Source organism: Oncorhynchus clarkii, chromosome 2 (assembly GCF_045791955.1).
Source record: "Oncorhynchus clarkii lewisi isolate Uvic-CL-2024 chromosome 2, UVic_Ocla_1.0, whole genome shotgun sequence".
Taxonomy (NCBI): domain Eukaryota; kingdom Metazoa; phylum Chordata; class Actinopteri; order Salmoniformes; family Salmonidae; genus Oncorhynchus; species Oncorhynchus clarkii.
The window spans coordinates 53450318-53463462 of NC_092148.1; the positions used below are offsets into that span (position 1 = coordinate 53450318).

The following is a 13145-nucleotide window of genomic DNA, read 5'->3' on the forward strand; positions in this document are numbered from 1 at the left end:
TGCTTACACCAAACAAGAGTAAAACAGTACCCAAGGTTTATGCTTTCAAATAAAGTTTTTTTTAACAATTTTTTTATAACAGTTTTTGTTGAGGGGTTCAAGTGTGGGGGAATTTTGTTAAATGTTCAATTGAAAGTGACAATGTTGAGGCCGGGTGCGGTCTCATTGTCTACACACTGTTAAAGGAATTTGACATGTTAATGTCTCTGCGTCCAGTATGAAGGAAGTTTGAGGTAGTTTCCCGCTAACGCTAGCTAGCATTGGCTTGTGAAACTACATCTAACTTCCTTCATACTGGATGCAGAAACATAAAAATGGTGTCCACACGTTCGTCTGCCTCTGGAGAAGTATGAACAAACCTGTCTGGAACTCACCGGGTATTAAAGAGGAGTTTCTGTTCTTCTCTCTGTTGCACTCTTTCAGGGCTGCCGAGTAGTCACACTGTTTGGCATTGGACTGGGATACCAGCTGTAATCACATTGACTACGGTTACATGCACACAATATGATTATTGTGAATAGTCAGATTAATATAATTTAATCGTTTACATGTTTTCCAAGAAGAACGAATTCCCAAATAATCCTGCTTACATAAACACATCTGAAATCAGACTACCCGATGGGACTGTGATAAATGCAGAAAATCGGCAATCTAAATATATATTCTACCACAGCAACCATGTTATTTTTGGGAAGCCTATTCGATCCTGAGTTCGGATAGCTAAAGTTTGTACGTGAAAATCATTTCTAAACATACACACTTTCAGTTTTTTTCCGAACTCACTTCACTCGCGCTGCTCGTGCTAGCACACGTGCAGATCAAACACACCGCTGGAAGTCCGATTAAGCTGCTTACGTGTCCTAATCATTTGAGAGATTGCTCAGAAAACCAGGTGTTTTAATAGGCGAATATGTACTTCGATTATGACCAATTAGGATGAGCAGAGTAAGGCGTTTAATGCCATATTCGGCTTACTGACATAATCTGTTAATATTGAATTACTCGTGTGCATGTAAACGTAATCAGTGGCACTAGATTAACTGTTAGTGTTTAAACATGATGTGCCAGCGGTTGCAACTGCTCTTTTCAAAGGACAAAGAAAGACAATTGATGTGAAAAAAAAAAATTGTCTTTAAACCCCATAGACAAATTCTCCTTTAAATGCATGTTTTACTTTCTGCCCTTCATGTCCTTCTGCCCTTCATGTCCTTACTGGAGTTCTTATGGAAAGTTTACCAGTTGTACATTTTGCTGTAATGCAAATACTTCCTCTATGACTTGTTGTAAGCATGTGTCTTTACCTTAAACTGTTTCTCCAGCTGCGTCCTGCCGGAGGGCCCTGGGGTCAGGAGGTCATTGACGTAGCTGTGGATGAGGCTGGAGGAAACCTCCGTCTCCTTGCCCAAGATGGCCTCCACCAGGGCGTCGTGGATGAACACATACTGCTCCTGAATGCACAGGGAAAGTAGGGGTTGAAAGCCTTAGTTGGGTGTTGACATTCGTACAGTTTTGGAAAGGTAACAGGACAACTGATCATAGCAGATTCACTGTTTTCTTGTTGGTATCAGACCTGGGATCAAAAAGTATTCTTTCAAATACTTTAGAAGCCTTTATTTGAGCTTTTCTGGCGCAATGGCACCAATGGAAAAGTCCCAAAAGTGCAACCCCCCCCCTCTGGCTGAGCTCTCACCTCTGTCTGTACCAGGTGGTTCCTCTGTGTGCGGATGTGTTTAAGGAAACCCATGATGTTGACCGTGCCCTCTTCTTTGATCTGCTTCAGCATGCTATCCAACACTATGTAGGTGCCAGTCCTGCCTACGCCCGCACTGGAAACACACCGAGGTACACAATTTAGTTTACATTTAAGAGACACATTTAAATAGAGAATAGTGAAGAACTTGGATAGAGGAAGGTTCTTATATAGATTGTGAATCCTGGTATTTTGAGTTCACTCTAGTTCTCTATGAAATAATGTTCCATGTTGACCTTCTCAGCTGGACTAGATGAAAGCAGCCACAGAATGCATGTTAAGAGATTGCATTTAATGGAGGACCAAGTCCATTCTATTCTATTTCTATGCCAGTCCGAATGTAAATTTACTTCCTAAATTGAATCATTCACATATAGAAGATGAGACATTTTTAATTAATTGAATTTCGGTGGGGAAAAATGATATTGACCTCAAAGCTATTCTATACATTCTGCAAATCTATGGCTTCCCACCTGCAGTGCACTACGACAGGCCCCATGTCATCTGTCCTGGCTTTGGAGGACTTCTGGACGAAGGTGAGCACGGGGAGTGTGTACTCAGGCACGCCCATGTCTGGCCACTGGGTGTAGTGGTACTGTGTCACGGTCCGCTCGTTAATCCGCCCCTTCAGTGAACCCTGGGGTTGGCGGGAGGAAACAGGAAGTGGTGAACAGGATGGGACTTTGGCTGTCACTTTGACACTTGGGATTCGTGAGCTCCATACGAAATGTTCAGAAACGAAAGTTGTAATGATGTAGTGCTTCAACTGACTTGTAGGGTAGGTGCAACAAAAGTAGATAATATATGTGAGGAAGTAGAGGTGAAACTATTAATGGTGAATGAGAGGTAAATGTGATGTAAATAGTGTGACCTCTAACCTTTTGGACCTTGGTGTTCCTGAGGGTGAAAGTTCTCTCGGTGTAGTGGGCCAGAACCTTGCTGCTCTTCACCGTCACCAGGAAACCACCGTACTCATCCTGGCTCTCCAGGGGCCAGTACTGGTCACACTTCCTCTGAGAGACACAGCCAAACACTTTCGTGTACTTTCATGAATAAGCATGAATAAACTATTTATAAACTATTACTAAATATGTATAAGCGTATAGGTGGCCCCGGTCTCTCACCCGTCCCTTCTCCACCAGGTTGGTAATCATGATGATGACGCCCACGTTCTGCTCCCACACCATCCTCCAGAAGTCCTCGGTGCTGGACTTGAGAGGGCCCTGGGCCGCGATGTAGGCCCTGGACTTGTTGAAACCCTGTGGAGGGAAGGGCGGCAGGGGAAGGTAAAGAGAAAGAGAGTGAACAACAGATTAGCTACTGACACGTCAACAAGACATTTGCCCTCAGAACACTGCTAACATCTGACGTTATTGTGCAGATAGAAATGCAACAAAAAACGTATTACGTCAATGTAGTTTGCGTTAATGTAATCTCCACTCTTCCCGTCTTTGTCAGCCTGGGTTGAGAGTCTTACTCGGCTGTGGTCATCTAGGAGTAGAGGAGGAAAGAGATAAGCTGGGTGCGTTCAACAATGTATGTGTGTGTACATGCGTTTGAAGCTGCATGTTTGACTTACAGGCCAGGATATTGATGTATCGGTTCTTGTTCTTGTTGTCTGGATGGTTGGAGCCGTCTGCGGTGATACCCAGGTCCACTGTGCACACCTGCACCTCCTAAAAAAACACATGGCCTTCAGCACTCCGCCCCTAACATCCCACCATCCTCCATTACTACGCAGCCAAACAAAAATGTGTCATCATGCCTGACAAAAACGTCAACATGGGCAGCTGGAAATGTGACAAACATCTACACACAATTACTACAGAAATAATCGAATCAAAAGAGAAAAGGGAGACACAGCTTACCTCGTAACACTCTTTCAATATCTAATGGAGGGGGGGGGGGGGGGGGTGAGAATGCAAAAAGCACAGCAATGTAATGTCATGACACAAGGTGAGCAAAAAAGTCCAAATAAATAACAAGAAAACGGTTTGTGGGCAAATCTCAACTTAAAGACACTGTTCATGCGATACACAGGGCTTAAAAAGTGGCTTTCAGATTCACTCGATGTACCATGTGAATGTCCTTATATTAGCTTTGACTTACAAACCTATTTTTGTGTTATTGACAACATTTACACATGTATGCATTTACACAGCACTGATAAAATGCCAAGCTGGATTTAACATGGTGAGCAATGGTACATATCCAGTTGAACCTATCTTAACTTGAGCCAGAGAAACATCAACATCCATGAATGCAGTGTAGATTATGATACACTTGTAAGTCACAGTGGTAAGGACAACAGACATGGCTCCTCAGAGGAATCTGGGCCTGTAGCATGTAGCATGAGAGAGAGTGTGAATTTGAATGGCCATCACAGTGCATAGCCTACCACCTCATAAGGTTTCTGCATGCTGACCTTAAAATAATGACAGCCGCCGTGTAACATCGCAAACGACACGTAACAATTTCGCCAAGATGGATACACACAGAACAGCATTAACTCAAAAAACAGGTAGACAGCTGACTTGAAACATGTAACCAATAAATACTAGTGTTTTTGTCATAAACTATATCCTGTCTTCTGAGGGAGCAATGGTTACAGAACTTGACAGCACACCTCAAACTCCCGGGAGAATGCGTTGGTGTGGTGGAGCTCTGTCACGTGCTTGACAAACTGCTTCACCGCAACGGCTTCATGTTCATCTGAATGGCAGAGAGCAAAGGTATTGAGATGATCAACAAAAGTCCTTTATCAGAATGAACGTTTGAAACTCCACACTCTTGTCAGAAGCAGATGTTGAGTGAGGTAGTGTTAATGACAGAGGTAGGCTTGATGAAAATGTAGAGCATGGACAGATGGAGAGGGTAACTGTCTACATGGCTCTGTGCTTGTTAACACTTTTATCTCTGTGTGTGTGTGTGTGTGTGTGTGTGTGTTTTGTATTGCGTGAGAGTGTGCTTGTCTCAGGATGGTTACCTGTAGCTGTAAGCAATGGTGTGGGTGGAACAGATATGACTCTGGGCGATGTGTTGTCCTCTATGTAGAAATGGGCAGTCTGGAAACACTTTCTGTGGAAACATATGTATGATGATATAAGTTAATAAACAATAAACTTGTATTAGATGAGATGGAAAAAAATATTTATATTTGTCTCCGTGACCTATTGCCATTGATTTTTTTACTTTTTGTCCAAAAAATATATAGCTTTTATCCATCTCATCTAACCCAAAAGAGGTATTTGTAGCTTTGTTCTCATTTGGTGAAACATTTGCAAAACAATTGTGACAAAGACAATAATAATATTGGTGTTATGATTGAGTAAAATGTAATACAAAGACAATAACTGTAGATATATTTTTGAGACGCTCAGAGACAAGAAAGGCCTAAAAAACACTTTTGTTGTTGTGTTTTTTAAGATACAAAGACAACCGCAGATGTTGGCGAACACATGGTAATCTGTCCGTAACACAGGAAAAAAAAAATCCTTCTAATCTCGGACACGTTTTTAACAGGATCACGCCTGCATTTCTCTTTGATGAGCCTGTGTTCAGCTACCCAAAAATGGACATCGCCACACAGATTACTCTGGACGACAAAACCATCAAGGAGATGTCCCCAGTAGACAACATGTTTGCGTTTCTAAAAGACGTACCCACTTTGCTAAACCCAAGTGCACAGCTATGGGGTGGCCAAATGAACACCGTGTTACCAGGGGAAGTACAAGGATGCGACACGGAAGGGATTACGGCAATTTAGCCTCGCGCCACTCGTTTTACAAGACGCTGACACGACGCCTTCATGTCGGACATAATGAGACGCAGGCTCTTTCCCCCTCCTACTCCAACCGAGGCCCTGTTCCCCAACCACTGGACGACCCCGAGCCCAACACTCTACACCCTGAGTGGGGTCCATCTATCAGATTTAATCCCTTAGCAGCACCAAGATTACTCTGGCTTAACATGAAAATACAAAAACAGGGCAGAAAGCATGAACAATATGTCACGTCTCCAGCCCAGTGGATGAGAAATGGACAGTCTTAAAGTGTTTACATTTTTGAAAGTGTGTCCTTGATTGGATTGCAGAAGTTGGTTATTTTACTGTCCGACTGGTCAGTATGCCGCCACAGGGAAAATAAGTATTTTTCTATGATCTCAGTTTGGGCAAAATATCTTTATTCCTGAAGACGCGCAACTCTGAATGCTGGCAGTTATGTGTAAGTGAACCTACCCAAACACAGCAAAGCTCATGTGAAAAGCCAGACATCAAACCGTAGTGAAGATATTGGATGTGTCATGGGGAAGTGTGTGAGAGTGAGAAGGAGATTGGGCCCGTGTCACAGAAGATTAGGCCTCCCAGTGAGACAGACAAATATGAGGTTCTTAAGGTCAACCCCCTCCCCCCTTCGCATACGCCACCTCCCGCTTCACTCCACCCGTGCCCCCTGATGTCTGGGGACCAACCAGACCCAATCCTCAGCGACAGATGAATAACAATATGACAGGTATCAACCCTGGGGCAGTTCCACACAGCTGTTCCATTGGGAGTCATAAGATTTACTGGTGCCAGTGTGTGTGGAGCCTATCAATGCAGAAAGGAAGCTGTTGTTCATGTTCTATAGTTTAGCTGTCTTATTATACAGATGATGCTTAGGGTCAGAGGGGTCAGTGCGGAAACGATACTCATCATCATTATTGGATTTAATAATAATAATCATATTGGATCTAATAATAATCATTATGGCTCTAATAAGAATGGATTATGGATCGAATAAGAATGGATTATGGATCGAATAAGAATGGATTATGGATCTAATAATAATCATTATGGATCTAATAATAATAGATTATGGATCTAAAAATAATGGATTATGGATCTAATAAGAATGGATTATGGATCGAATAAGAATGGATTATGGATCTAATAATAAATGGATTATGGATCTAATAATAATGGATTATGAATCTAATAATAATGGATTATGGATCTAATAATAATGGATTATGGATCTAATAAGAATGGATTATGGATCTAATAAGAATGGATTATAGATCTAATAATAATCATTATGGATCTAATAATAATGGATTATGGATCTAATAAGAATGGATTATAGATCTAATAATAATCATTATGGATCTAATATAATCATTATGGATCTAATAATAACCATCCTCCTTCTCTTCCTCCTTCTTCTCCTCCTCCACCTGCTCCTCCTGGTCTTACCTCCAGTAGATGAGGATGCCCACCAGGATGATGAGTCCCATGAAGGTGAGGGTGGAGACCACCGCCAGAGGGACCACGGCCCTCCTCTCCTTATCCCTGGCCAGACCCACCCTGGACTCATGGCTGCTGTTACTGGCCTCTGTAAGTGGGGTGAGAATAGATAAGGAGGGGACAATGGATGAGGAGTGAGCTAATGTTGACTATTGAGACACACAACACAACTCCCACAACAAATCATTCACTCAATCAGCTTCTACAGTGGCAAGAAACCCTTTGGAATTGTGTGATCTGATCTTTATCTAAGTCACAACAATATAAAAAACACAGTGTGCTTTAACTAATAACACACAAACAATTACACGTTTTCATGTCTTTATTGAACACACTGTGTAAACATTCACAATGCAGGGTGGGAAAAGTATGTGAACCCTTGGATTTAATAACTCGTTGACCCTCCATTGGTAGCAATAACCTCAACCAAACATTTTCTGTGGTTGCGGATCCGACCTGCATAACGGTCAGGACGAATTTTGTCCCATTCCTCTTTACAAAACTGTTTCAGTACAGCAATATTCTTGGGATGTCTGGTGTGAACCACTTTCTTGAGGTCATGCCACAGCATTTCAATCAAGTTGAGGTCAGGACTCTGACCGGGCCACTCCAGAAGGTGTATTTTCTTCTAATGAAGCCATTCTGTTGTTGATTTACTTTGTTTTGGGTTGTTGTCCTGTTTCATCACCCAACTTCTGTTGAGCTTCAATTGACGGACAGATGGCCTTACATTCTCCTACAAAAGGTCTCGATAAACTTGGGAATTAATTTTTCCATCGATGATTGCAAGCTGTACAGACCCTGAGGCAGCAAAGCAGCTCCAAACCATGACGCTCCTTCCACCATACTTTACAGTTGGGATGAGGGTTTTGATGTTGGTGTGCTGTGCCTTTTTTCCTCTGTTGTGTGTTCCTTCCAAACAACTCAACTTTAGTTTAATCTGCCCACAGAATATTTTACCAGTAGAGCTGTGGAACAACCAGGTGCTCTTTTGTGAACATCAGATGTGCAGCAATGTTTTTTTTTTTGGACAGCAGTGGCTTCTTCCGTGGTGTTCTATGAACACCATTCTTGTTTAGTGCTTTACGTATCGTAGACTCGTTAACAGAGATGTTAGCATGTTCCAGAGATTTTTGTCATCTTTAGCTGACACTCTAGGATTCTTCTTAACCTCACTGAGCATTCTGCACTGTGCTCTTGCAGTCATCTTTGCAGGACGACCACTCCTAGGCAGTGTAGCAACAGTGCTGAACTTTCTCCACAATTTGTCTTACTGTGGACTGATGAACATCAAGGCTTTTAGAGATACTTTTGTAACCCTTTCCAGCTTTATGCAAGTCAACAATTCTTAATCTTGGGTCTTCTGAGATCTCTTTTGTTCGAGCCATGGTTCACATCAGGCAATGCTTCTTGTGAATAGCAAACTTACATTTTGTGAGTGTTTTTTTATAGGGCAGGGCAGCTCTAACCAACATCTCCAATCTCATCTCAATGATTGTACTCCAGCTTAGCTGACTCCTGACTCCAATTAGCTTTTGGAGAAGTCATTAGCCTAGGGGTATACATACTTTTTCCAACCTACAGTGTGAATGTTTAAATGATGTATTCAATATAGACAAGAAAAATATGATAATTTGTGTTATTAGTTTAAGCATACTATGTTTGTCTATTGTTGTGACTTAGATGAAGATCAGATCAAATTGTATGACCAATTGATGCAGAAATCCAGGTCATTCCAAAGGGTTCACATACTTTTTCTTGCCATTGCACATACTGATTCACGAACACTTCAGTAGTAAATCAATACACCCACTCCGTACTCAAGAACAAACATCGCAAAGGTTGAGCAAGTGATGCAATATAAACATGTGATTTCACATAGAGGTGAGACAAAACTTGGCAAGTGAAACGTGTTAGCATCGAACTACTCTAGCATTTGAACTACATGTATTGTTGTTTTGTACCAAAAAAAAAGCACTTTTAAAGAATTGTCCAACTTGTCTTTGTGTTCTAATACATTGACTAATTCAGAGCTCCTGCTTGAACTACGTAGACTTGTTGACTTCAATTTGAAACGCTACCCTAGACCTTTGCTTCAACATCTTTATACCCATTCAGCGAACAAATCTAAACCCCTAGCGACCTCTCTAAACCTTATACAATGGCGGCAATAAGGATGAAAGTGAACACAAATGCTTTCACATAGTTAACATGCACTAAAGGTTAGTTCATGAGTATGGCTTGAAGCACACAAGGGCTTAAATCTATGGGACTCTCAACGCAGCAAATGTATAAGAAGTGTGAATGAGTGGAGACCATAAAAACCTATTGGGCAAAACTGTTTTCTGCCCGCTTCTAATGCAAAGACTTAAATGCAGGTGATAGTTTCTATCGATGAGCTGTTTTGTCTGGGGTCTGAATGATGACAAAAACATGGAATATTAAAGAGGTCATAAATCTGAAAAGATTCTAAACAGGGGCCCTGAGACCATCTCAAGTGTTTTGTGAATTACATTGACTGTTTAATGGGGAATTTGACCACTTGTGGTCTGCTAAGGCAAACAATCTATGTTGGTGCGAGTTGGGATTTGCAAGAGATCTGATTCCCTTTACAGGATGTCGCATGATGTTACAGCAAACACACAGTAGAGACACAGGCACGTGCAAGTAAATGTGAATGAATATAACAGAAAATACGTAACAAAGAACACTGAAATGATGATGACTATGGAACTGATTGTGAACTTCAACATGATCCTGACACAGTAGAGCTGCCTGGGTCTAAATTGTTAGGTCTACAATCAAAACGTATAAAAAAGTCATGTCTTTGTTCTACAAAGAAAGGCCATGATGGTGAACACACACACACACGGGCACAAACACTCTCACACACACTTTCATCTTATGGGATTTTAGTTATCGTAGACAGGTGGTGTGTTAGGTGATGTGCCTCCTAAATTCCAGAGTATTTCCTGTTCCATTGGCATCATGGAAGCTGTAGTTCTCCCCAATCCAACAGGTGCAGCACTGTGCCTTGCCTTGATGTACGGGGAGATGTTGCCCCCTTGTGGATGTTTGTTTTACCTGCGATTGGCTCCTCCTCCTCAGAGTCTCTCTCTGTGCGCTCAGGGATACTGAAGTCTGAGGACATCTCGTTGTCGTATGGGCTCTCGCCCTGGCCCGAGCCACTCTGCTCCTCCCCACCTAGCGGCCAGGGCACCGCCGCAGTTATCGCAGATACTGTTGCCGTCTCCGTGGCGACGGCACTGCCACTCTCACTCTCAAAGTAAAACGCAGAGGAGCGTTCATCATTGTCGGAATCGGGAGAGGCGGCAACCTCAGAGGTGAATGGGCGGGGGGCGGTGGGGATGTAAGGGAGCATTCCCTCCCCTGAGGCCGAGGCCGAGGCTGAACTCTGAATCCTGTCCCACTCTTCATCTAGCTCCTCCTGAGCTTCTCCCGAAAGAGTCGAGCCAGACGCATTACTGTCTACCGTCTGCAGGTCAGGGGTGAGGGTGGGGGTGACGGGGGAGGCCGTGCGGGAGGAAGAGGAGGAGGGGGCGGAGGTTCGGAGGGCCGAGACCCAGCGGTCCTTGGAGCGGGGTGGCGTGGCTGTAACAGAAACGTGCAGGTCACCATGGGAACCGGAGAGAGGAGGATGAGGAACAGGAGGAGAGGAGGAGGAAGAGAAGAGAGGCTGACCTACAGACGGGTTGGTGGAGCCCGCCAGAGATGAATGGATGAGATGGTCTAAGTCGCTACCGGAGGAGTAGAGCGCTAGGCTAGCCGCCCCCCAGTCAGACGTGGGCAGGGGGAGGTGAGGAGAGGCATGCAACCAGGAAGAGGACGAGGTGCCATCCAGAGAGCAGCTACACAACGACTCCACACCATTGCTAGCTACCGTGAACCCTCCGCCACCATCAACAACCCACGACAGAGAAGACTCTATTACACCGCCCGTAGCATAACTAGAGTCCCCCAGCCTGCCATAGACATAGTCAGTGATTCCCGGGGTGGCCCCGGACAGAGAGAAGTCACTAGAGAGGAGAAGAGAAGGCTGCAGGGAGAGAGAGGCTGCAGGGAGCGGTCTAGAGGCTAGCTCAGACAGGTCCCACTCGACGGGCGAGTCAGGGAGAGTTTGAAGGGGGGGAGTGTCACTAAATAGTGCGGGGTCACCTGAGGCCATGGATGAAGAACCAGACAACACATCGCCATCACCACTATCATCATCGCCTTCATCGCCAACACCATGAGAGACTACGGTCTCCCAACCAGACAGGGGGTGTGAGGGGTGAGGGAGGAGAGGCAGGGTGGGGGAGGAGAGGGAGGAGGGAGCGAGGAATGAGTCACCACTAGACAACAGTGCTGTAGCAGCATGCGGGGAGTCCCGAGCAGGAGGGGTCACAGACGACACAGGTCTAGACGAAGGAGGGGCATGCAGGCAGGCGGTGGGGGCATTGCTAGGGGCGGAGCCGGGGTAACCAGGGGTCGACGTGTCACACACAGGAAGGGTGGAGGGGAGGATCTCACCGTTGAACACCGGCTGCGTGGTCTGCGAGAGAACGCTGCCGAAGGAGGAGGCAGTGGACGAAAACAAGGGCATGCTGGGACTTGTAGGCTGTGGTGGTACCCCCTGAAAAAGGGAGGGGGAAGAAGTGGCCACGGTCCAGCTTTCTGGGAGAGGGATGGCCATGGGAACACCGCTGCCTTTGCCGCTTGGGACGGTCACGGGGTGCATCACCCCTCTGCCCTTCTCCTTTCTGGTTGAGGAAGTGGTGACGTCATCAGTGCGAGACAGTGGCATGGTCGCTGTTGTGGTATACTTCTGGGTACTCCCGCTTCCTCTGCTGCCTGGTGAGACGGCCCCCTCTGCTGGAGCTCTGGTCGTGGTGCGGTACCTTACACTCGGCTCCGTGGACGTATGGGATCGGTTGGGCTGAGTGGTCTTGAAAGGAGACACTGGAGTGGTGGTTCTCCTCTGGACAGAAGGGGTGGTTGTTCTGATACCAGGCAAGGGGAGGCTTGGTAGGCCAGTGGTTGTTTTGGGCCTGGTCGTCGTAGAGCTTGGGGTGGTCCAGTCCATGTCATTGTCCTGGTCTTCACCCGGTTCAACCCGGGGTCCATAGTCCTCCTGGTGGGGAAAGACACAGTCACACACCACATATACTGATGCCTTGTTATGAGACACTACTCCTTGTCCTATGTTTAAATGCATGTTTTTTCTTGCAGTGCGCTACAGACAGTATCACCACATTGCATTATGAAATAAGTCAAATGTATGTTATATTATGCTTACTTCCTCTGCAAATCCAGTAGAATCTGGATAAGGGGTCTCCTCTGAAAATAATCACAGATGAGAGCGTTAGAAACATTTAGCAAACAATAAAGAGCAAAATAAGTTTTTGGGAGGTAGAAAATATGTATATATATATATTTTTTTTTTAAATACGCCTTTTCAACGTCTTGTGCTCACTGGGTTACTGTAAGTATGTTCATACAAATAAATAACTAAGACTGATACTGATATGGTCAACAGTCTGACAAGTTAGGAAGATAACAGCCTTGACATTGTTTTGTGTGATTGTTTTTCTTCTGGCCTTCAATTTAGGGCTCTAATCAATCTGTAAAGCTGAAGCATTACAGATTCCGTGAAATAAATTGAAAGGTAATTTCCGATTGAGCCGACATAGGCAGCGTTTACGGTGCATGAGAGCATCAGCTGTTCCGGACGACTGTGTGATCACGCTCTCCGCGGCCGATGTGAGTAAGATCTTTAAACAGGTCAACATTCACAAAGCCGAAGGACCAGAAGATTACCAGGACATGTACTCCGAGCATGCGCTGACCAACTGGCAAGTGTCTTCACTGACATTTTCAACCTCTCCCTGTCTGTCTGTAATAGCAACATGTTTCAAGCAGACCACCATAGTCACTATGCCCAAGGACACTAAGGTAACCTGCCTAAATGACTACCGACCCGTAGCACTCATGTCTGTAGCCATGAAGTGCTTTGAAAGGCTGGTCATGGCTTACAGCAACACCATTATCCCAGAAACACTAGACCCACCCCAATTTGCATACCGCCACAACAGATCCACAGATGATCTCTAC

At 44.6% G+C, this 13145-nt stretch overlaps 1 protein-coding gene across 5 annotated transcripts in view; it reads right to left on the reverse strand.

Moving 5' to 3' along the window:
• LOC139369656 (receptor-type tyrosine-protein phosphatase gamma-like) overlaps positions 1 to 13145 on the reverse strand; it is a 69319-nt gene that overhangs the window by 3299 nt on the left and 52875 nt on the right. The window contains exons 11-25 of one of the 5 annotated variants that reach the window (XM_071108934.1): positions 12331 to 12371; positions 11565 to 12165; positions 10119 to 10646; positions 6984 to 7122; positions 4737 to 4828; positions 4377 to 4462; positions 3619 to 3639; positions 3330 to 3426; positions 3159 to 3241; positions 2875 to 3009; positions 2629 to 2763; positions 2224 to 2387; positions 1691 to 1826; positions 1302 to 1448; positions 375 to 468 (exon numbers count right to left, since the gene is read on the reverse strand). In XM_071108934.1, coding sequence (XP_070965035.1) covers positions 375 to 468; positions 1302 to 1448; positions 1691 to 1826; positions 2224 to 2387; positions 2629 to 2763; positions 2875 to 3009; positions 3159 to 3241; positions 3330 to 3426; positions 3619 to 3639; positions 4377 to 4462; positions 4737 to 4828; positions 6984 to 7122; positions 10119 to 10646; positions 11565 to 12165; positions 12331 to 12371 — 2499 coding nt within the window. Of the gene's footprint in view, positions 1 to 374; positions 469 to 1301; positions 1449 to 1690; positions 1827 to 2223; positions 2388 to 2628; positions 2764 to 2874; positions 3010 to 3158; positions 3242 to 3329; positions 3427 to 3618; positions 3640 to 4376; positions 4463 to 4736; positions 4829 to 6983; positions 7123 to 10118; positions 12166 to 12330; positions 12372 to 13145 lie in introns of all 5 variants that reach the window. The other 4 variants (XM_071108941.1, XM_071108923.1, XM_071108930.1 and 1 more) reach the window with 4 other exon arrangements.